General features: G+C 43.4%; 1 protein-coding gene across 6 annotated transcripts in view; it reads left to right on the plus strand.

Annotated features, from left to right (window-relative positions):
- LOC110526969 (serine/threonine-protein kinase 32C) overlaps positions 1 to 22,806 on the plus strand; it is a 150,753-nt gene that overhangs the window by 102,228 nt on the left and 25,719 nt on the right. For all 6 annotated transcript variants that reach the window (XM_021608144.3, XM_090237309.1, XM_090237316.1 and 3 more), the window contains one exon: positions 11,296 to 11,469. In XM_021608144.3, the coding sequence (XP_021463819.1) occupies positions 11,296 to 11,469 (174 nt within the window). The remainder of the gene's footprint in view (positions 1 to 11,295; positions 11,470 to 22,806) is intronic.

Raw genomic sequence — 22,806 nt, forward strand, 5'->3', positions numbered from 1 at the left:
GTTCAAGGGGGCCGAATACTTTCGCAAGGCACTGTATATACAGTACCAGTCAAAAGTTTGGACATACCTTCTCATTCCAGGGTTTTTCTTCACAGGTATTCTACAATGTAGAAAATAAATTAAGACATCAAAACTATGAAAAACACATGGAATCATGTAGTAACCAAGAAAGTGTTAAATAAATCAAAATATATAATTCACTACTTTGAAGAATCTAAAATCAAAAATATATTTTGATTTGTTTAACACTTCTTTGGTTACTACATGATTCCATATGTTTTATTATATCGTTTTGATGTCTTCACTATTATTCTACAATGTAGAAAATAGTCAAAATAAAGAAAAGCCCTTGAATGAGTAGTTGTGCCTAAAGTTTTGACTGCTACTGTAGGTCTACATAAATGCTTTCCCCATTCACAGTGACTATTACTACATTTTTTGGTGTATAATAACTTCCTGTTTAAACAGGAAACTCCCTTTCATAAACTTTTACTTGCTTTCATAAGAACGATGTTGAGCTATATTTGGGGATGGTCTACTCTACTACAATTTGCACAGTGTAATGACCAGGAGTTGAATTGGTACGGTGTGTGGGTATGCTTCTGCACATCATAAATCTCTGCTGACTTGCAGATCATTTGCAGTATATATGGGCATGAGTTTGGGCAATGACATGTTCCATTATTGATGGACTGAAGATGGGCCAACCAATGAATTCTAGGAACTGCAGTGCCTATATTCCCCAAAGTAAATATCAGAGGATGCAACTCATGAGAACGCCAGTTTTGATTAAGATTACTAGGAGTTGTGTTATTGGTACAATGCCAGAGAGGGGGAGAGCGGGAGCGTGAGAGAAACAGCCATCATGGAAAGTAATGATTCCTGAAATCACAGCGAAGGCAAGGGAGAGAGAGGAAAGCTTAGAGGCGGCAGGGGGTGGGTGGGTGTGGGGGGGTAAAAGGCAGTGTTAAGAAGGGATTTGACCATTGATTACTTTGTCCAAACAGAGTTTCAACGTCTAATGGTTTGCTCACACACTGTTTTGAATCCTATGTTTGCTTTCATTATGTCCTGAATGCTGCTGGGTTTCTTTGAAGCTCCATCCATTGCTTCAGAGAAAATCAGAGGGAATCTGTAATGCTAGGCACTGAATCCACAAAACTGGAACAAGACTGCTTAAGCCTGGAGGACTGTCAAGTTTGCTGCATGCAGTAATTGCCGTGACCATTCACTTGCTGATCATAGATACCGTATGATGTGTAGGAGTGGGATATATTTAAATGGATTAGCCACCTTGAAAGTATTATCTATCTGCAGCGTGCAAAAAATCCAAAAAATCCCATAAGCCATCACAGCATAGGTAGGTGTAGATGCTTTCTTTCCCTCCCCGATCAATTTGTATTTCTAAATTGGAGGTCATATTCCCCTACCCAGACGGACAGTATTACATGCCGTAAGTGTACGCGGTGAAATTGATCCCTTGCACTTTCCAGTGTTAATCATCACCAGAGCAAGATTTTGCCTTAAGCATTACATTGCAACAAATTACTCTCAAACACCATTGGCCAGATTCCCCGGAGATCTGGATAGAGGCTCTGAAAGCTGAACCAAGTGAGACGCCCAGCAGCCATGTGGGAAAGTGAGGAAGAAGGGAAGCAAGAGGGAGTGAATGTGTCTGCGCTGACCACTGGGATTTTTGTCGTCTATGAGCTACGGCTTTGGAGACCCTTTTTAAGAGGGTTGTAAGGTCTCACAGAGGGTGAGTCATCAGTGGGATCCGCTGATTCGCAGTCATCTTCCACTGTCGATCCATCATCTCAGAGAGAGCAAGAGAGCAGTCACTGTGGTGAGAATAGATGCACACCCTGTCCTCCTCAATGTCCATTTAGAATATTGATTCCCGGCCTGAACAGAACAAAGCTCTGGGAGACGTTGAGACGAATTAGGCTTTACCTCAAACACAATAGTCATAACAAGCTCTGGGTGGCAGCCAGCGGCAGCCGCTGATTGGCTGAATACCTGGGACGCAAGATGGTTGTAGTTGTCAACAAAGCAGCATGACAGAAATATAATGATACGTTTTAAAACAACCAGTAGTTTCTTTGAGAAGATGCAGTGCATTCGGACAATATTCAGACTCCTTGACTTTTTCCACATTTTGTTACATTACAAGCTTATGCTAAAATTGCTTGAATTATTTTTTCCTCATTAATCTACACACAATACCCCATAATGAAAAAGCGAAAACAGGTTTTTAGAAATGTTTGCAAATATATATATAAATATATTAAAAAAATACCTTACTCACATAAGTATTCAGGCCCTTTGCTATGAGACTCGAAATTGAGCTCAGGTGCATCCTGTTTCCATTGATCATCCTTGAAATGTTTCTATAACTTGATTGTGGTACATTTAAATTGATTGGACATGATTTGGAAAGTCACACACCTGTCTTTATAAGGTCCCATAGATGACAGTGCATGTCAGAGCAAAAACCAAACCATGGGGTGAATTGTCCGTAGATCTCCGAGTATCCAGGCACAGATCTGGGGAAGGGTAACAAAATGACAGCAGCATTGAAGGTTCCCAGGAACACAGTGGCCTCCATCATTCTTAAGTGGAAGAAGTTTGGAACAACCAAGCTGGCCGCCTGGCCAAACTGAGGAATCGGGGAAGAACAGCCTTGGTCAGGGAGGTGAACAAGAATCCGATGGTCACTCTGACAGTTCCGCTGTGGAGATGGGAGACCCTTCCAGAAGGATAACCATCTCTGCAGCACTCCACCAATCAGGCCTTTATTGTAGAGTGGGCCAGACGGAAGCCACTCCTCAGTAAAAGGCACCACAGTCCGCTTGTAGTTTGCCAAAAGGCACCTAAATAATTATCAGATCATGAGAAACAAGATTATCTGGTCTGATGAAACCAAGATTGAACTCTTTGGCCTGAATTACAAGCGTCACGTCTTGAGGAATCCTGGAACCATCCATAAGGTGAAGCATGGTGGGGGCAGCGTCATGCTGTGGGGTTGTTTTTCAGCAGCAGGGACTCGGAGACTAGTCAGGATTGTGGGAAAGATGAATGGATCAAAGTAGAGCTCCAAGAGCACAGTGGCCTCCTCCATTCTTAAATGGAAGAAGTTTGGAACCACCAAGACTCTTCCTAAAGCGCTAAGGACCTCAGACTGTGGCAAAGGTTTTCCTTCCAACAGGACAACAACCCTAAGGACACAGCCAAGACAATTTAGGAGTGGTTTTGGACAAGTACTCATAATACTAGGACAAGTCTCATAATGCCCTTGACGGGCCCAGCCAGAGCCCAGACTTGAACCCGATCGATCATCTCTGGAGAGACCTGAAAATAGCTGTGCAGTGACGCTCCCATCCAACCTGACTGAGCTTGAGAGGATCTGCAGAGAAGAATTGGAGAAGCTCCACAAATACAGGTGTTCCAAGCTTGTAGCGTCATACCCAAGAAGACTCGGCTGTAATCGCTTACAAAGGTGCTTCAACAAAGTACTGAGTAAAGGGTCTGAGTACTTATGTAAATGTGATATTTCATTTTTTTTTTATATACATTTGCAAAAATGTCTAAACCTGTTTTTGCTTTGTCATTGTGGGGTATTGTGTGTAGATTGATGAGAAAAAAACCGATTTAATACATTTTTTAATAAGGCTGTATCGTAACAAAATGTGGCAAAAGTCAAGGGGTCTGAATCATTTCTGAATGCACCATATATATACAGTGATCTGTGCAAACAGCAGAGATGCATCAATTTCACTTTTGCTTGTCAAAAACGAATGACCACTGCTGCACATGCTGCTACTGTTTTGAACAGATTTATACTATTTAGAATGAGCAGCCAGCTCACGAACGAACGAGTGCACCAGGGGATAACCCAAGAAGCATCAAAAGAGAACCATCGCGCTCCCAGAGAAGCTTGGCTGGTGCGTAAAACCCATGAATTCAAAAAGGTGTTGTGGGTTCGCACTCAAAAAGCTTACTTCATTATTACATTATTATTATTTTTTTCACTGCATCAGGGATAGTGTACACAGACGTTTTGGCTTCACAGCCTTCCTCAGTGTGTAGGTTAAAAAAATGTGTTTTATTCAAAACAGCATTTATAGAGAATCTGGATCTGGATGTGGCTTTTCTGGTCTACATGTATACAAATTAAGCACAAAGAAATACAGAATTATAGGATATGGGAGTGGGCACGAAGGGCAACTCACGAATCAACTGCCCCAGGTGTCCGCTCACCTGAATACATCATATCAATTCATGAGATAGCACACCACAGAGGACAGCAGGCACAGCCGTTCTTAAATATGTGGGGCCAACTGTTAAACGATATGCTAAATCTGATATGGACGGTGTTCTTGTATAACAGTAAATTTGGCTTATAAGAAGGAGGTGAAAACGAATTCTTAATTTAGACCGTGTGGAGATAAATGAAACTCTTATATATCCACATGGCTTCTCTTTGGAGTCATTTGTTGTTGTAATCACCTCATCTACAGGTGAGCGAATTTTACAAAAAAATTTACCAAACTATCAATGTTTCTCAAAATTACTCTAGCTGGCTAATTTGATAATGCTTTCTGATACACCAGGTTTCATGCTGTTTTAGTCCACATGTCATCCTGAGGAACCTGATAAGAAGAGTAGAACCTGATAAACAACATCAGGGGGAAACAATAAAATTGGCCATGCTTTTTTTTGTCCTACCAGATCAGCGACGAGAAGGGTCTAGCTAGTGTATCCCTCTGTCCCTCTGTCTGTCGGTTTGTCAGGCCCCAGGCTCCTATGACTGTTACAATTATTTATTTTACAAGTTCATTACTATTAGCTTTTGGCTTTAGCACCTTCTGTACCTGATCGAGCATCTAGTCCTTCACAGCCGTCTGGTTCAAGAGACTCATTGGGAGGAGGAGACTAGAGCAGACCCAGAAGTTCTGACTGAACACACATTTGAGCACCCCAGGACAGTCCATTTACTTTGTGCTGTTATAATTTATGCTATGAAATCCTATCATTGGGGCAGTTCCCCCTCATAGCAAATTGCTGGCAAAACAATTAAAGTAATGTTTGCACGGCCTGTGCGCCCAATGGAGGTGGAGCTGCCACTGCTGGCAGTCACAGAGGGGCAGAGTAGTAAGTAACTAAACAGCTTGTTTTGCACAATATTTGAAGCAGGAAAATGTACACATTTACCACACTTTTATAAGCATTTAAAACATGATCCATGAATTATATAATATATATTTGTTGGGTAAATATTTTTGGGGTTGGACCAATCACAAGTAGGGTGCCGCCCCTAACGCCCTAGCTGGCGAGCCGCCACTAGTGTTGTCATCCATAAAACTAACTGAAGGATATTTCCTCAGAGGGCTTAGTTCTTTTCACTTTCGTCTTCTGCTGTTACACACGCATTTATTCTGCAGTAGACATAGAACGTCACAGGCGTTAACGTCACGGTCAAAGGACTCTGTAACTTTCCAAAGCCACCTCACCATTAGTGGTGTTCTGTTCTCTCTGCGGCTGGAACTTTCCAGAGCCACCTTACCATTTTAAGTTCCTGTAGGACGTCCGTCAGAAGTGCACCTTGTGAAATAAGGCCAGTGGGGGTGGAAAGAGAGATGTGCTGGCGGGACCAGAGGGGGGTAACAGGGGGGACTAGGCGGGGGACCGCAGGGCGAGAGGCAGCGCTCACACATTCACTGCATTGTTAGGGAGGGATCCTCAGAGGAGCCAGGTGTGTCTTGTGATCCAGCCCCTTGACCAGCCTCAGCCAAGCTGTCTCTCTATCACAAGACTATCTAGGCCACAGTCACAAAGCAGACCACATTCAGAGCCCAGTGTCTCTCTCATCCATTCTCTCTTCCTCTTTCGCTCTACTTCGGTCTCTCCCCATATCACCCCCATCTCTCTTTCACCCTCTCTCCCCTGCATCCCTCTCTCATCTCTCTTTCTCTCTCTCTTTCGCCCTCTCCCTCTGCTTCCCTCAGCTCATTTTTCATCATGGCCTGATTGTGCTCTGCTGTCCCAGTCAGTTTGGCCTGGCTGTTCCACATGGCCCATATCCTTGGCTCTGTCACAGCGCTCCCAGGGCTCAGGCCTTAGCCAGGTCCCCAATCAACTGTTTTGGGCATATTTGACCCATGACAAGTCCATTCTCAAACCACTTCCTCTTATAACTTTCTCTTTAAAGTTTCTGGTCTGAACTTGAACTTCTGTATTATATTTTTGCATGGGAGAAGAGACAAAAGGAGACATTTAAAGAACTCCATTTGTGTCTGGTCTCACAGATTTATAATGTTCATCTTTCACTAACTTGTGTTAGTCTCATCCAATTGTCTTACCTGCGTTCTTGGCCTCTCTTTGAACAATTTTTACAGACATTGTGTGTGGGCTCTGATTTTGAATTCCCCAAACATATCGAGTGAGACACATGCTGTATTTGGAAAAGCATTCATCTGCAATGATCACTCTTCATTTCTCTCACTCTCTTTCTCTCTTGTTCTCTCTGTCCTTGGTGTTACATCTGAAGGTGACACCGCTATCACTCTCCATGCTTTCATATGGCTCAGATGTCAGCACCATGTCTGACAGTTTACCCTGTCACTGAGTGAAGGAAATGTGGAAACTGCACTAATCTCAGCCAAGGAGGCTCAGAAAATGGGCTCAAATACCACTGGCATCACACTGGCTGCCACAGAGGGCCTTCACCATCAGCTGGATGCTTCTCGGGATCAGGGGATGACAAGGAGGTGATAATAGGGTGATAATAATCTGGACCTGTGGACAGCAAACACCATCTCAACCAATCTCAGACTGGCCATCTGTTGAAGCTGTATGTGTTTGGAGTGGGGGACCCGTCATCTTGCACAGGTTAGGTTTGTTAGCTTGGTCGGATGATTTTCTATTGGACACGTCACCAGGCTGTCGACGGATGGATTCTGCATGGGATTGCTATTGGTCTGAAAGAGAGGGAAGATCTGGTGGAAATCCTCCAATGTCATGCTGTTTTTGGCTTCAAGAGGCTGTACTTTACAACTAGGCAAAGATGATATCACTGACTTACTATAACCTTATACAATGCGGTTCACAGCAAGTCAAATATTTTGTTTAGCATGGATCTCTGCCAATCCCTACCAGTTGTCCATAAGAACTTCTTCTGAACCAATGCTTTAGACAGAAATATTAAACAGAAATATTATGGAGAATATTAATTAAGATTGGAGTCTTTAAAAAAAAAAATCTAACCATTTTATCAATTGATCTGTGTTTTCCTTTTGATGTCAGGCAGATACACTACATGACCAAAAGTATGTGGACACCTGCTCGTCACATCACATTTCAAAATCATGGCCATTAATATAGAGTTGGTCCACCCTTTGCTACTATAACAGCCTCCACTATTCTAGGACGGCTTTCCAATAGATGTTGGAACATTGCTGTGGGGACTTGCTTCCATTCAGCCATGAGCATTAGTGAGGTCGTCCACTGGTGTTGGGCGATTAGGCCTGGACTGCAGTCGGCGTTCCAATTCATCCCAAAGGTGTTTGATGGGGTTGAGGTCAGGGCTCTGTGCAGGCTAGTCAAGTTCTTCCACACTGATCTCGACAAACCATTTCTGTATGGACCTCGCTTTGTGCATGACGGTATTGTCATGCTGAAACAGAAAAGGGCTTTCCCCAAACTGTTGCCACAAAGTTGGAAGCACAGAACTGTCTAGAATGTCATTGTATGCTGTAACGTTAAGATTTCCCTTCACTGGAACTAAAGGGTCTAGCCCAAACCATGAAAAACAGCCCCAGACCATTATTCCTCCTCCACCAAACTTTACAGTTGCCACTATGCATTGGGGCAGGTAGCGCCCTCCCAGATTGGTCCGTCGGACTGCCAGATGGTAAAGTGTAATTCATCACTCCAGAGAATGTGTTTCCACTGCTCCAGAGTCTAATGGCGGCGAGCTTTATACCACTCCAGCCGACGCTTGGCATTGTGCATGGTGATCATAGGCTTGTGTGCGACTGCTCGCCCCTGGAAACCCATTTCATGAAGCTCCCGACGAATATTTATTGTGCTGATCTTGCTTCCAGAGGCAGTTTGGAATTCGTTAGTGGGTGTTGCAGCCGAGGACAAATCATTTTGACACGCTTCAGCACTCGGCGGTACCGTTTGGTGAGATGGGTGGCCTACCATTTGCGGTTCAGCCTCTGTTGCTCCTAGATGTTTCCACTTCACAATAACAGCACATACAGTTGACCGGGGCAGCTCTAGTAAGGCACATTTTTTACGAACTGACTTGTTGGAAAGGTGGCATGCTTTGACGGGGTACCATGTTGAAAGTCACTGAGCTCTTCAGTAAGGCCATTCTACTGCCAATATTTATTTTTATACACCTGTCAACAACGGGTGTGGCTGAAATTGCCGAATCCACTAATTTGAAGGGGTGTCCACATATTTTTGTATATACAGTACCAGTCAAAAGTTTGGACATTCAAGGTTTTTCCTTTATTTTTCCTATTTTCTACATTTGTAGAATAATAGTGAAGAAATCAAAACTATGAAATAACACATGTAATCATGAGGTAACCAAAAAGGGTTAAGCAAATCTAAATATATTTGAGATTCTTCAAAGTAGTCACCCTTTGCGTTGTTGACAGCTTTGCACACTCTTGGCATTCTCTCAACCAGTTTCACCTGGAATGTTTTTCCAACAGTCTTGAACGAGTTCCCACATACAGTATAATGAGCACTTGTTGGCTGCATGTCCAACACATCCCAAACCATCTCAATTGGGTTGAGGTCGGGTGATTGTAGAGGCCAGGTAATCTGATGCAGCACTCCATCACTCTCCTCCTTGGTCAAATAGCCCTTACACCGCCTGGAGGTGTGTTTAGTCATTGTCCTGTGGAAAAACAAATGATAGTCCCATGAAGCGCAAACCAGATGGGATGGCGTATCGCTGCTGTGGTAGCCATGCTGGTTAAGTGTGCCTTGAATTCTAAATAAATCAGTGTCACCAGCAAAGCACCCCACACCATCACATCTCCTCCTCCATGCTTCACGGTGGGAACCACAAATGCGGAGATCATCCGATCACCTACTCTGCATCTCACAAAGACACGGTGGTTGGACTCATCAGACCAGGATGAAGGACAGATTTCCACCGCTCTAATGTCCATTCTCTTGTTTCTTGGCCCAAACAAGTCTCTTCTTCTTATTGGTGTCCTTTAGTGGTGATTTCTTTGCAGCAATTCTACCATGAAGGCCTGATTCCCGCAGTCTCCTCTGAACAGTTTATGCTGAGATGTGTCTGTTACTTGAATAAGAAGAAGATAAGCATTTATTTGGGCTGCAATCTGAGGCTGGTAACTCTAATGAACTTATCCTCTGCAGCAGAGGTAACTCTGGGTCTTCCTTTCCTGTGGCGGTCCTCATGAGAGCCATTTTCATCATAGCGCTTGATGTTTTTTGCGACTGCACTTGAAGAAACTTTTAAAAGTTATTGAAATGTTGACTGACCTTCATGTCTTAAATGAATGATGGACTGTCATTTCTCTTTGCTTATTTGGGCTGTTCTTGACATAATATGGACTTGGTCTTTTACCAAATAGGGCTATCTTCTGTATACCACCCCTACCTTGTCACAACACAACTGATTGGCTCAAACGAATTAAGAAGGAAAGGAATTCCACAACTTAACTTTTAACAAGGTACACCTGTTAATTGAAATGCATACCTCATGAAGCTGGTTGAGAGAATGCCATGGGTGTGCAAAGCTATAATCAAGGCAAAGGGTGGATACTTTGAAGAATCTCAAATATAACATATGTTTGTATTTGTTTAAACACTTTTTGGTTACTACGTGATTCCATGTGTGTTATTTCATAGTTTTGATGTCTTCCCTATTATTCTACAATGTAGACAATAGTCAAAATAAAGAAAAACCCTGGAATAAGTTGGTGTGTTCAAACTTTTGACCTGTTGTGAACGGTGTTTGGCTTTGCAGAACTGATGTCCCAGTGAGATGGAATTATTTTTGCTCGCTCTGAGCATGGCGCTCCATTTGTCAGATATATTTAGCAGGAAATTGCGCCTGGAGAGGGCCAATCAAAATGCCCCCTGAGTGTGTGGGGCTAAGCTCTGAGAAATGGAGCTATATAGGAAATCTGCCAAGATGAAAAATAAATTATAATGTTGCAATAGTGACCAGGATTGGAACCTGGGTTTGATACAGTTGTTTTTTTTACCTTTTACGGATTGAGAACCTCCGGAAAGCCTCTCTCGCGCGCTCTCTCTCACTTTCTTATTCTTGCTCTCTCGATCTCTCCCTTTTCATGATTACAGAAAGGTGATTGTGGGTTTCTGACGTTTTGTTTATGTACTGTGTGGTTTGGATTGGATTTCTATTGTACAAGGCTTGCTGTAGTGTGCCAGTAGAGCTTGATGTTTAGTAGATGTCTGTGGCGAGATGGTGTAGTAGATTGTCACAAACCCCACCCAGATCATTATGATCTTAAGCCGTCCACCAGCCATTTTCAGTTAAGAGACATCAATCAAAGGCTGGCTCTGTTCTTGCCTTAATTTGACAGTCACTCTCCTGCATTCACTCCAACAAATGGCAGCTCATTAAGATGATGATCAATCTCAAAGTAATGGCTCCCACTGTGCTTGTTTTGAGCTTACAAGTGAATACACATTCATACCAACTCCTGATACATTAACACGTTATCGGCTATTCATCTACGCCGGCGTTCTCCAACCCTGTTCCTGCAGAGCTACCCTAATGTAGGTTTCTGTGCAACCCCAGTTGTAATTAATCTGACTCAGCTTTTCAACCAGCTAATTATTAAAATAATGTGCACTAGATAAGTGAAAATCTCCAAGACGGTAGCTCTCCAGGAACGGGTTGAGAGCCCTGATCTATGCACAGTCGTGCACACACACTTAGTTCCACACATACATAGTGAGTTTCTTGAGTAAGATATGCTACTATGTTTTATTGCTACTGTGTTTTATTTATTATTTATCTGGGCAGGATGCATGTGGTCAGCATGTTGTCTTGCACCTGTGTGTTTCTGAGTTTTGTTCCTGTGTGTCTGTGTGTGTGTCTCTGTGTGTTTCTGTGCCTTGTTTGTGTGTGTGTGTGTGTGTGTGTGTGTGTCTTTCTCATTCCTGAGTGTCTGTGTGTATGAGTCTGTGTCTGACTGTTTGTCGGTGTCCTGGCACTAGCAGGATGTTGACTGAGCCCTTTTGACGTTTGACCCCTGCCTTGTGTCCCAGGTACTCGTTCCAGGACGAGGAGGACATGTTCATGGTGGTGGATCTGCTGCTGGGAGGGGACCTGCGCTACCACCTCCAACAGAACGTCCATTTCAATGAGGACGCTGTCAAACTCTACCTGTGTGAGATGACCCTGGCACTGGACTACCTGCAGAGCCAGCACATCATCCACAGGTATGGACATTATCCATAGACACAGAATCCACTGCACTGGTATGAGATACAACAGGGGTTGGCAACAGATGGCAAAAGTGTTTTATTTTGTCCCCCCAAAGTTTTTAGAAAAAAATATAGATATATTTAAAGTCAGCAAAAAAAGAAACGTCCCTTTTTCAGGACCCTGTCTTTCAAAGATAATTCGTAAAAATCCAAGTAACTTCACAGATCTTCGTTGTAAAGGGTTTAAACACTGTTTCCCATGCTTGTTCAATGAACCATAAACAATTAATGAACATGCACCTGTGGAACGGTCGTTAAGACACTAACAGCTTACAGACGTTATGCAATTAAGGTCACAGTTATGAAAACTTAGGACACTAAAGAGGCGTTTCTACTGACTCTGGAAAAACACCAAAATAAAGATGCCCAGGGTCCTTGCTCATCTGCGTGAATGTGCCTTAGGCATCCTGCAAGGAGGCATGAGGACTGCATATGTGGCCAGGGCAATAAATTGCAATGTCTGTACTGTGAGACGCCTAAGACAGCGCTACAGGACAGACAGCAGATAATAGTCCTCACAGTGGCAGACCAGGAATGCACAATCCCTGCATCAGTGCTCAGACTGTCTGAAGTAGGCTGAGAGACGCTGGACTGAGAGCTTGTAGGCCAGTTGTAAGGGAGGTCCTCACCAGACATCACAGGCAACAACATCGCCACCGTCGCTGGACCAGACAGGACTGGCAAAAAGTGCTCTTCGCTGACGAGTCACGGTTTTGTCTCACCAGGAGTGACGGTCGGATTCGCGTTTATCGTCAAAGGAATGAGCGTTACACCGAGGCCTGTACTCTGGAGCGGGATCGATTTGGAGGTGGAGGGTCCGTCATGGTCTGGGGCGGTGTGTCACAGCATCATCGGACTGAGCTTGTTGTCATTGCAGGCAATCTCAACGCTGTGCGTTACAGGGAAGACATCCTCCTCCATCATGTGGTACCCTTCCTGCAGGCTCATTCTGACATGACTCACCAGCATGACAATGCCATCAGCCATATTGCTTGTTCTGTGCATGATTTCCTTTAAGACAGGAATGTCAGTGTTCTGCCATGGCCAGTGAAGAGCCCGGATCTCAATCCCATTGAGCACGTCTGGGACCTGTTGGATCGGAGGGTGAGGGCTAGGGCCATTCCCCACACAAATGTCCGGGAACTTGCAGGTGCCTTGGTGGAAGAGAGGGGTAACGTCTCACAGCAAGAATCTGGTGCGGTCCATGATGAGGAGATCTGGCCACACCAGATACTGACTGTTACTTTTGATTTTGATCCCCCTTGTTCAGGGACACATTATTCCACCTCTGTTAGTCACATGTCTGTGGAACTTGTTGAGTTTATGTCTCAGTTGTTATATTCATACAAATATTTACACATGTTAACTTTGCTGAAAATAAACGCAGTTGACAGTGAGAGGACGTTTCTTTTTTTGCTAAGTTTATATATTTTGTGGAGGGAATTCCCCAGGAATTCAGCAAAAACTGTGTTTTCTCCGTGTAATCAAGGTATGAAATGATTGTTATTGTCAATAAAAATCTCATTTTGGGTTCAGTTGTATTCAATTTGCAGTGTACAATTTTTTTTTTATTTTACACTCAATACAGACACAATTCACTAGTTCACAACAACACTTTCCTTGAAGTGTTGAAGTTGGAAGTTTACATACAATTAGGGTGGTGTCATTAACTCGTTTTTCAACCACTCCACAAATTTCTTGTTAATAAACTATAGTTTTGGCAAGTTGGTTAGGACATCTACTTTGTGCATGACACAAGTCATTTTTCCAACAATTGTTTACATATCACAATTCCAGTGGGTCAGAAGTTTACATACACTAAGTTGACTGTGCCTTTAAACAGATTGGAAAATTCCAGAAAATGATGCCATGGCTTTAGAAGATTCTGATGGGCTAATTGACATCGTTTGAGTCATTTGGAGGTGTACCTGTAGATGTATTTCAAGGCCTACCTTCAAACTCAGTGCCTCTGCTTGACATCATGGGAAAATCAAAAGAAATCAGCCAAGACCTCAGAAAAAAATGTGTAGACCTCCACAAGTCTGGTTCATCCTTGGGAGAAATTTCCAAACGCCTGAAGGTACCACATTCATCTGTACAAACAATAGTACTTAAGTATAAACACCATGGGACCACGCAGCCATCATACCGCTCAGGAAGGAGACGCGTTCTGTCTCCTAGAGATGAACGTACTTTGGTGCGAAAAGTGCAAATCAATCCCAGAACAACAGCAAAGGACCTTGTGAAGATGCTGGAGGAAACAGGTACGAAGGTATCTATATCCACAGTAAAACAAGTCCTATATTTACATATCCTGAAAGGCCGCTCAGCAAGGAAGAAGCCACTGCTCCATTACCTCCATAAAAAGCCAGACTACGGTTTGCAACTGCACATGGGGACAAAGATCGTACTTTTTGGAGAAATGTCCTCTGGTCTGATGACGCAAAAATAGAACTGTTTGGCCATAATGACCATCGTTATGTTCTGAGGAGAAAGGGGGAGGCTTGCAAGCCGAAGAACACCATACCAAACTTGAAGCACGTGGGTGGCAGCATCATGTTGTGGGGGTGCTTTGCTGCAAGAGGGACTGGTGCACTTCAGAAAATAGATTGCATCATGAGGGAGGAACATTATATGGATATATTGAAGCAACATCTCAAGATATCAGTCAGGAAGTTAAAGCTTGGTTGCAAATGGGTCTTCCAAATGGACAATGACCCCAAGCATACTTCCAAAGTTGTGTCAAAATGGCTTAAGGACTACAATGTCACGGTATTGGAGTGGCCATCACAAAGCCCTGACCTCAATCCTATAGGAAATTTATGGGCAGAACTAAAAAAGCGTGTGCGAGCAAGGAGGCCTACAAACCTGACACGGTTACACCAGCTCTGTCAGGAGAAATGGGCCAAAATTCACCCAACTTATTGTGCGAAGTCTGGAAGGTTACCTGAAATGTTTGACCCAGGTTAAGCATTTTAAAGGCAATGCTACCAAATACTAATTAAGTGTATGACACAGTGTGTCCTTGCCTTCGTAATAGTGTTAAATCCAAATGTCAGGCTAAAAGGATTTCAGTTATATGGTTCTTACCCTGACAGTAATCTATCGGCCAGGACAGTAATCCACTGTTCGGATTTCTATAAACAGGCACTACTAACTTCAGCTAATTTTAGCCATCGCTAACCAAAATTGTGTCTGCGTCTCCTGGCCCCCCTTTAGAGCTCAAACCCACTGCGATGGCGAACTGTTAACACTAGAACTACCAGTCCTCGCTATCCCCCTTACTATGTCAATAAGCAGCCCTTTTGACTGCAACATGCTAACAGTCTAATAAATAAAAGTCATATACTGTATGCTATCGGAAAAATAATCCTTTGGTTGTGTTTATGAAAGTCTTGATAACATTAGAATACGAGAAACAATGCATTTCCAAGAACACAATAGCATTTATGCTACTAAAGGTGATATGTAGTTGAGGCTATAAACAAGCAGGAAAACCATGCACCCGGACGGAGGCTGCTTCTTTTTACGTGATGCCCAACTTCCATCAACACATCTCCTTCACCACTAGTGGTGATAAAGTCCTAGACCACTGTTACTCTACCCACAAGCAGCATAAAAGGCAATGCATCGCCCCTTCGGCCAATCATTGTTCTATACTCCTGCTTCCTGTCTTCAAGCAGAAGCTCAAACAGGAAGTATCCGTTACTCGCTCCACAGAGAAATGGTCCGCCGAATCAGAGGCTATACTACAGGACTGCTTTGTTAGAGCTGACTGGAATATTTCCTGGAACTCCTCTGATAACATCGACGAGCTAACCACCTCCGTCACCGGCTTCATTAGGAAATGCACCTCTGACGTTGTCCCCATAGTGAAGTTTCGCTGCTTCCCCAATCAAAAGCCCTGGATTAACACAGAGGTTGGCACTAAGATAAAGACCAGGCTTACCGTACAGAGGGCTATCACTGCCAACCCCCGAGCTTACGGCTGAGGACTCAATCAACTCCTGTTACGACCGCTGCAGAGGTTTCAAACTAGCAAAAGGACAGAAGAAATAAGGTGGAATCCTATTATACAGGCTCTGACACCCACTGCATGTGGCATGATGGATTACAAAGGAAGACCCAGCCGTGATATGCCCAACAGTGCCTTTCTACTAAACAATCTCACTTCGGCAAAAAACAACACCAAGCTGTGGATGAGGGCCGGCGCTCACAAGGCCACGGGGCCAAACTATTCCAGAGTGTATTCTCAATGTTTGTGCAGAACAGCTGGCAAGAATATTCATGGTTATTTTCAACCTCTCTTGTCCCAGTCTATAATCCCCACGTCTCAAGCTGACAACCACCATTCCTGTTCCCAAGAACTCTAAGGCTACCTGCCAGAATGACTACCGCCCTGTAGCACTCATATCTGTAATAATGAAGCGCTTTGAAAGGCTGGTTGTGGTACACATCAACTCCGTCATCCTAGACACACTCCAAGCATACTTCCCCAACAGAGCCATAGATGATGCAATCTCAATTGCACTCCACACTGCCCTCAACCACCTAGATTAGAGGAATACCTTTGTGAGAATGCTGTTCATTGACTACAGTTCAACATTCAACACCATAGTCCCCTCCATGCTCGTCACCATCCTGGACTTCCTGATGGGCTGACCCCAGGTATTGAGGGTAGGCAGCTTCACCTCCGCCACGCTGATCCTCAACACGGGGGACCCACAGGGGTGTGTGCTTAGTCCACTCTTGTACTCTTGTGTTTACCCACGACTGCGTAGCCACGCACAACTCCAACACCATCATCAAGTTTGCTGACGACGCAACGGTGGTAGGCCTGATCACTGGCGATGATGACTACAGGAAACGGGGAGGTGACTGCACCATTGAGTGCATCTTGACTGGCTGCATCACTGCTTAGTATGGCAACTGCACCACCCTCGAATGCATAGCATTAGAGAGGGTGGTGCGGCTAGACCAGTACATCACGGGGCCGATCCAGGACCTCTATATCAGGCGGTGTGAAAGGAAGGCCTGGAAAATTGTTAGACTCCATCCACCCAAGCCCATAATCTGTACTCTCTGCTTCCACATGACAAGCGGTACAGGAGCAACAAGTTGGACACCAACAGGTGCCTGAACAGCTTCTATCCCCAAGCCATAAGACTGCTAAATAGCTAACAGAATGGCTACATGGACTATCTGCATTGACTGTTTTACTTTATTTTCACACTTACTCTATGAACTCTCACAGGACTTGCACACACGGACACTCCAGCACACTCACACATACTCACTTAATTTGCTCACACACACAACATGCACACACATTCATACTCCCCGGGCTCCTGAGTGGCGCAGCGGTCTCAGGCACTGCATCTCAGTGCAAGATGCGTCACTACAGTCTCTGGTTCGAATCCAGGCTGTATCACATCTGGCCGTGTTTGGGAGTCCCATAGGGCAGCGCACAATTGGCTCAGCGTTGGCCGGGGTAGGCCGTCATTATAAATAAAAATGTGTTCTTAACTGACTTGCCTAGTTAAAGGTTTAAATTAAATAAAGAATAGTGACTAAACACACGCACACTCACATACAATCATCATATATGCTCCTGATGTCTAGTCAACTTTCCCCCTTTTACATATCTACTTCTACCACTCCAGTATCCCTGCACTTTGTAAATATTGGATTGCCACTGACCCTGGAACTGACCACTTAGTTTACTTACTTACTCGTGTTCTTCTTATTTCTATTTCTCGCATGGTTTTTGTTCTACTTTACTTTTTATTTATAGTACTACTGATATTGATAACTGCATTGGTGGGAAAGAGTTTGCAAGAAAGGCATTTCACTGTACTTGTGCACGTGACAATAAAACTTGAAAATTGCTGCCGCGTGCTCATGTATGGACCGCAAAGGAACAGCGATTATTCTTGGAAAAAGTGATAGTTGGAAACCTCCGAATCGGCTCGGTCTGCTTGTCTTACCTGAATGAGACTCTGTAGGAGGATTATGAAAAAGTCACTTTTTGGCATTGGGTGAAAATGACATGTCCTCTTAAAACAGCTTTAACACATTATGTTTCTGATATAAAAATTCTTACAACATATGTATGTTAAATAGACTGATTTAGCGAATGTCAAAGATAGAGGGGGGGGGGCATGACTTAAAAAATTGCAGAGATATTTACATTTTAAAAGAATATGCGGTCAAAATACTGCCTCTGTGCTTCTTGTGTTAAAAGCAGAGAGCGACATTCCGGTCGCTCTGACCAGAATTTTCTGATCATTTTCTGAAACGGTGTAAACAGCCATCATTCGCTGACACCCAGCAGGGGATCACTGCTTGTCTGCTTTTAGTTGTACGTACCTCCCTGATTACTCCTATCCTGGGTGCCACGTCTGGGACTCCTGGCCCTCCCTCTTCTACTCCCTGTTTCAGACACAGACATCTCCTCACCTCCATGCCCGAAAGGAGATGAATCCCCTGTGTTAAGGGGTGTAATGATTCATCATCATCCTTTTCTCATCTGTCTTGAGTGTCCCCGGTCAGAACGGGCAGTCCTGCATCGTCCTTTTCACTCTCCCAGCTCTGACACCTCATGTGTGGCCTGACGGCTACAGGAGATACTCAGTACTGGAAAAGTACTGGAAAACCTGTGCTCTGGGTCTAATGATGTAGGCTCCAATATGTGGTGCTCGTTGGAAGAAAAGCCACACATACATAAAAGCCACACATACATTCACTAGTATATCACTGGGCAGTGGTGTAGTTGTTTGTGTGCTTGTTAAGAATCAGAGTTTTTAATCCATCAGATTATGAAACTAAAATGGCTTTGGTAGCCTATTTGTTTGTCCAACAGTCTGTTTGCTGAATAGTATTCTTTCTATAAGGACCTGGGCATTCCCTTTTTAATGAAGGCTTTTCTATATTGCTGCAATTGTTAAAATCAATCTTCTTCAGCATGGTATGACTTGCAGTTGTGAGCTTTTGTTGAAAGTGCTGAGCACAGGTCAAAGTGTTGGTGCTGTAAATGAAAGTGTTTTAGGTCCCTGTAGACCACGAACTCCACTCAAAATGTTTGAACCATTTGGCCTCGATGTTTTAACCTTTATTCCAAAGCTCGTTTTAGCAAATTGCTCCTCTAAAGTGCAAAATAAATATCTGGGTGCGTGCGTACTGGTGAGTGTGTTTTGTGCATTCGTGCCGTTGAGCAATCATGTACAGTGCCTTCAGAAACTATTCACACCCCTTGACTTTTTCCACATTTTGTTGTGACCTTGTAACCTAATTAAGTTGCATGTACCCCCAGTCGAGCAGTGAATTTCAAAAACAGATCCAGGGAGGTTTTCCAATGCCTCGCAAAGGGCACCTATTGGGAGATGGGTTAAAAAAACAAAAGCAGACATTGACTATCACTTTGAGCATGGTGAAGTTATTAATAACACTTTGAATGGTGTATCAATACACCCAGTTACTACAAAGATGCAGGCGTCCTTCCTAATTCAGTTGCCAGAGAGTAAGGAAACCACTCAGGGATTTCCCCATGAGGCCAATGGTGACTTTAAAACAGTAAGAGTTTAATAGCTGTGGTAGTGGAAAAGTGAGGATGGATCAACAACATTGTAGTTACTCCACAATACTAACCTTATTGACAGAGTGAAAAGAAGGAAGCCTGTACATAATAAAAATATTCCAAAACATGCATCCTGTTTGTGATAATGGAATCAATCCTGTTTGTGATAAATGGAATTTATCTTTAGCTAAGCACAGGCAAAATCCTAGGGGAAAATCTGGCTCAGTCTGCTTTCCAACAGACACTGGGAGACAAATTCACCTTTCAACAGGACAATAACCTAAAACATAAGGCCATATATACATCATGACGACATTGAAAGTGGCCCAGTTCCAGTTTTGACTTAAATTTGCCTTGAAAATCTATGCAAGACTTTAAAATGGCTGTCTAGCAATGATCAACAACCAACTTGACAGAGCTTGAAGAATTTTTAAAAGAATAATGTGCAAATATTCGACATTCCAGGTGTGCAAAGCTTACCCAGAAAGACTCACAGCTGTAATCACTGCCAGATGTGATTCTAACATGTAATATCTCAGGGGGTTGAATACGTATCTAATGAAGATATATTAGTGCTTTATTTTAAAAATATTTTTTTAACAAATGTTCACATTTTTCTTCCACTTTGACATTAGAGTATTTTGTGTAAAAAACAACAACAATTAAACCTATTTAATCCCACTTTGTGACACAACGAAATGTGTAAAAAGTAAAAGGGTGGGAACACTTTCTGATGGCACTGTAGTTCCAACTAGAATGAACACACACTTGTCCTCAACTCAAGTTAAAACAGTAATTCACCCTGTCAACTTGATATGTGCTTTTGCCATTATTTAAATACCAATTAAGTTATTCGGTAGAAGATTCAGGGAGTTTGCCAAAGTCTCTGTGTGTTTTTAATTTCGCATCCTGGCATCAACACTTCTGACTCTGACACAGTTGTGTCTGCTGTAGGAGGCCTAATCCAATCCCTGGTTATCTGTATCTCCTGCTCTGCAATTTGGTTCCACGCTGTGGGTTTGCGACAGGAGAATACTATTATTTTGTTGCACTAAATGGGGGAAGAAGTGTCTCCTAGCAACAGTCTACTGCTGCCATGATGCCTGAGGAAGGTGGAATTAGTCTAAGCAACAAAAAAAGTCCCCAAAGAACACAAGAATGGCCCCCCTCTCTTTACTTCTTCTGCACTGAAGAAAAACTAAAAAGTGACTATTGATTTCTCTTCCCTCTTCTATAGTGAAGGCCTTAGAGGTGGAATTAGACCTCAAACGTGTTAGTCGTCTGCTGCTGGAGTTTCCATTCCATACTTAGGAAACCCGTTTGACTGCATTGCTAGTCACATCAAAGAAGAAGAAGTGTGTTAAATGAGCAATGCTCTGCATGGTTTTACATCAAATAACTATGGTGGCGGGATGGCAGAGGGTTTCATATTGGAATTTCTCCCATGACCATAGAGCACGTGAATTGAATACATTTCCCATAAACCTCTTGAGAAATACACCAGTTAACATAGAGATTTACTTTTATGGTACAGTGTAGCCTCCACAATAGGGCAAAGACGTCAAGTCAACATTTATTCCACGTTGGTTCAACGTAATTTCGTTTTTCTTTTCATTGAAATGACCTGGAAGCAACAGATTCTACCAGTGTGTTCCCAGTGGGTCAGTGCTAATAGGAATGCTACTTTAGTGAAGTGTATGAACTGATTTTGCATCAAATAACCACTGTGGCGGTGTAGAGACTTTCATATTTGAGTTCCTCCCGTACATTTCCATTGAAATCTCTTGAGAAATACACCAGTTGACATAGAGACTTACTTCTTGGTATAGCATAGCCTTAGTGCATACATTACTTTTTATGTCAGTGTGTGGCGAAATCTGCACAGAGCCTTCACCGTGCACTGCCACTTTAAGAGCGCATGAGCAGTAAGGAAGAAGAATATAAAGAGAGCTCGTTCAGCTCTTTGGGGAGGGGCTCTTTGGTGGCGCGACAGTTTGATTGTGTGTGCTGTGCTGCAGAAGTTTTGTTTGTTTTCAGCGTGTGTAGTTTATAGAGTATTTAACTCAATCATCGGTGTAATCGCTCTAGGTCGTGGTTGTTTTCGTTTGGGACCGCACCCGTTATGGATCGCATGGATTAGTAGCAACATTGTTGCGAAGCGTTAACATACAAACCATCGGACAGTCAGACAGTACACCTGCACGCCTGAAGACCACAGCTAAGATCTCTCTTGTTCTCTTTCTCTTTTTCTCTTCCCTCTATCGTTCCAGTGCTTTACCCTGCAACAGACTCTCTATTTTTCCAATGCACTTCCTATTGAAGTTCATTAGAGCTGGACTATTAATGCCCTGCCAGAAGTATTTGGACATTTCAGTTAAAAGGGAGGTTGCTTGCAAATTGTGTATTGTTATGTGAACTGTATTGAGATGTACTAATGACATGTGGCCGAGAAGACTGGACATTTTTAAGGCCTTTGTTGTGTCGATGAACACCCCCCCCCCCCCCCCCCCCCCCCCACATTCATACCCTCTGCACTCATCCACTAGAAAATAATACAGATTATTGCAAATCCTATGTTGATGACTGGGTTCGTTCTTGTATGAAGTTGCTGTTGAATTGCTATGCCATTATTAGTATTATTGTATGAGGTATTCTTGTTGCGGTTACCCCTGTGCTGTGATGTGGGTTTTATATGGTGTGTATTCTTTTTTCTCTCCACTGGCTATCTGGTAAACAGGCTACACTCTAGGCAGTCTCTTCTGCTGATGTGTGTGGGTCTGGTAGTGGTTCTCTCTATTCTACTCTTTTCCTTTCGGCATGGTTAATACCTGCCTGGCGCCCGAACAAAAGCTTTCTTTACCCCTCTCTAATAAATACCGCTACAGAATTGGCGCCCAAACAGGGACTTGAAGAGAAACACCCATGACACCATCCACACAAGGTTGAATCATGTCTTTTGTTGGAACCCCATACTGTGTCAATGTGGACACACCTGATGGTAATCATGTTCGGGATTCTTTCATTGTGGAAGGACTTAATGAACTAATGGAGTTGGATAGCACTGACCCTAATTCCCAGGTTTCTGGCTCACCTATAACATCTCCACCATTACCCTCCCCTCAAACCCTTCCGGTTACCCTGTCCAGAGAGACTGGGAGAGGTGTCTCTGTGATCCCTGGACAACTGGAACATCAATGGACACACACCAATCATAGTTTGACAATGCAGGAGAATGCCATTCGCAAACTCAGTGAATGTGTGGAGGCTCATCAGACAGATATGCAGAGGAGGTTGGATTACCTTCCCTGTCAAATGGAGGAAAACCAACAACAAATTGTTCAGAGACAGAAATATTTACAAGATTCTCTGAAGCAGGATATTCAAGGAAAACTGCACCGGTTCAAAACACAAATGGAAACTAACCATCAAGTCATACTCTTTCTTGAGGACGAACAAAAACGGAGAGCAGAGGAGTCAGCCTCTGTTGTGAAGGGAGTGTGTTCTTATCTGAAGGAAGTTATGGAGGACATGAAGAACTCTCTCACAGGGGAACTACGATTTTTGATTGAACAGACTCAAAAGGACACCGTTAATGAGATGGAAAAAGCACAGAAGGCCACAGACCTTCAACTGGAAGGGCTGCACCAGGAGGTAATGCAGTGCTTTTCCCTTCTGGACAAATCTTCTGCACCGCCCTCAGGTTTTACCTCTGCCAC

This window comes from Oncorhynchus mykiss, chromosome 1 (genome assembly GCF_057628025.1).
Source record: "Oncorhynchus mykiss isolate SJ-2025 chromosome 1, ASM5762802v1, whole genome shotgun sequence".
Taxonomy (NCBI): domain Eukaryota; kingdom Metazoa; phylum Chordata; class Actinopteri; order Salmoniformes; family Salmonidae; genus Oncorhynchus; species Oncorhynchus mykiss.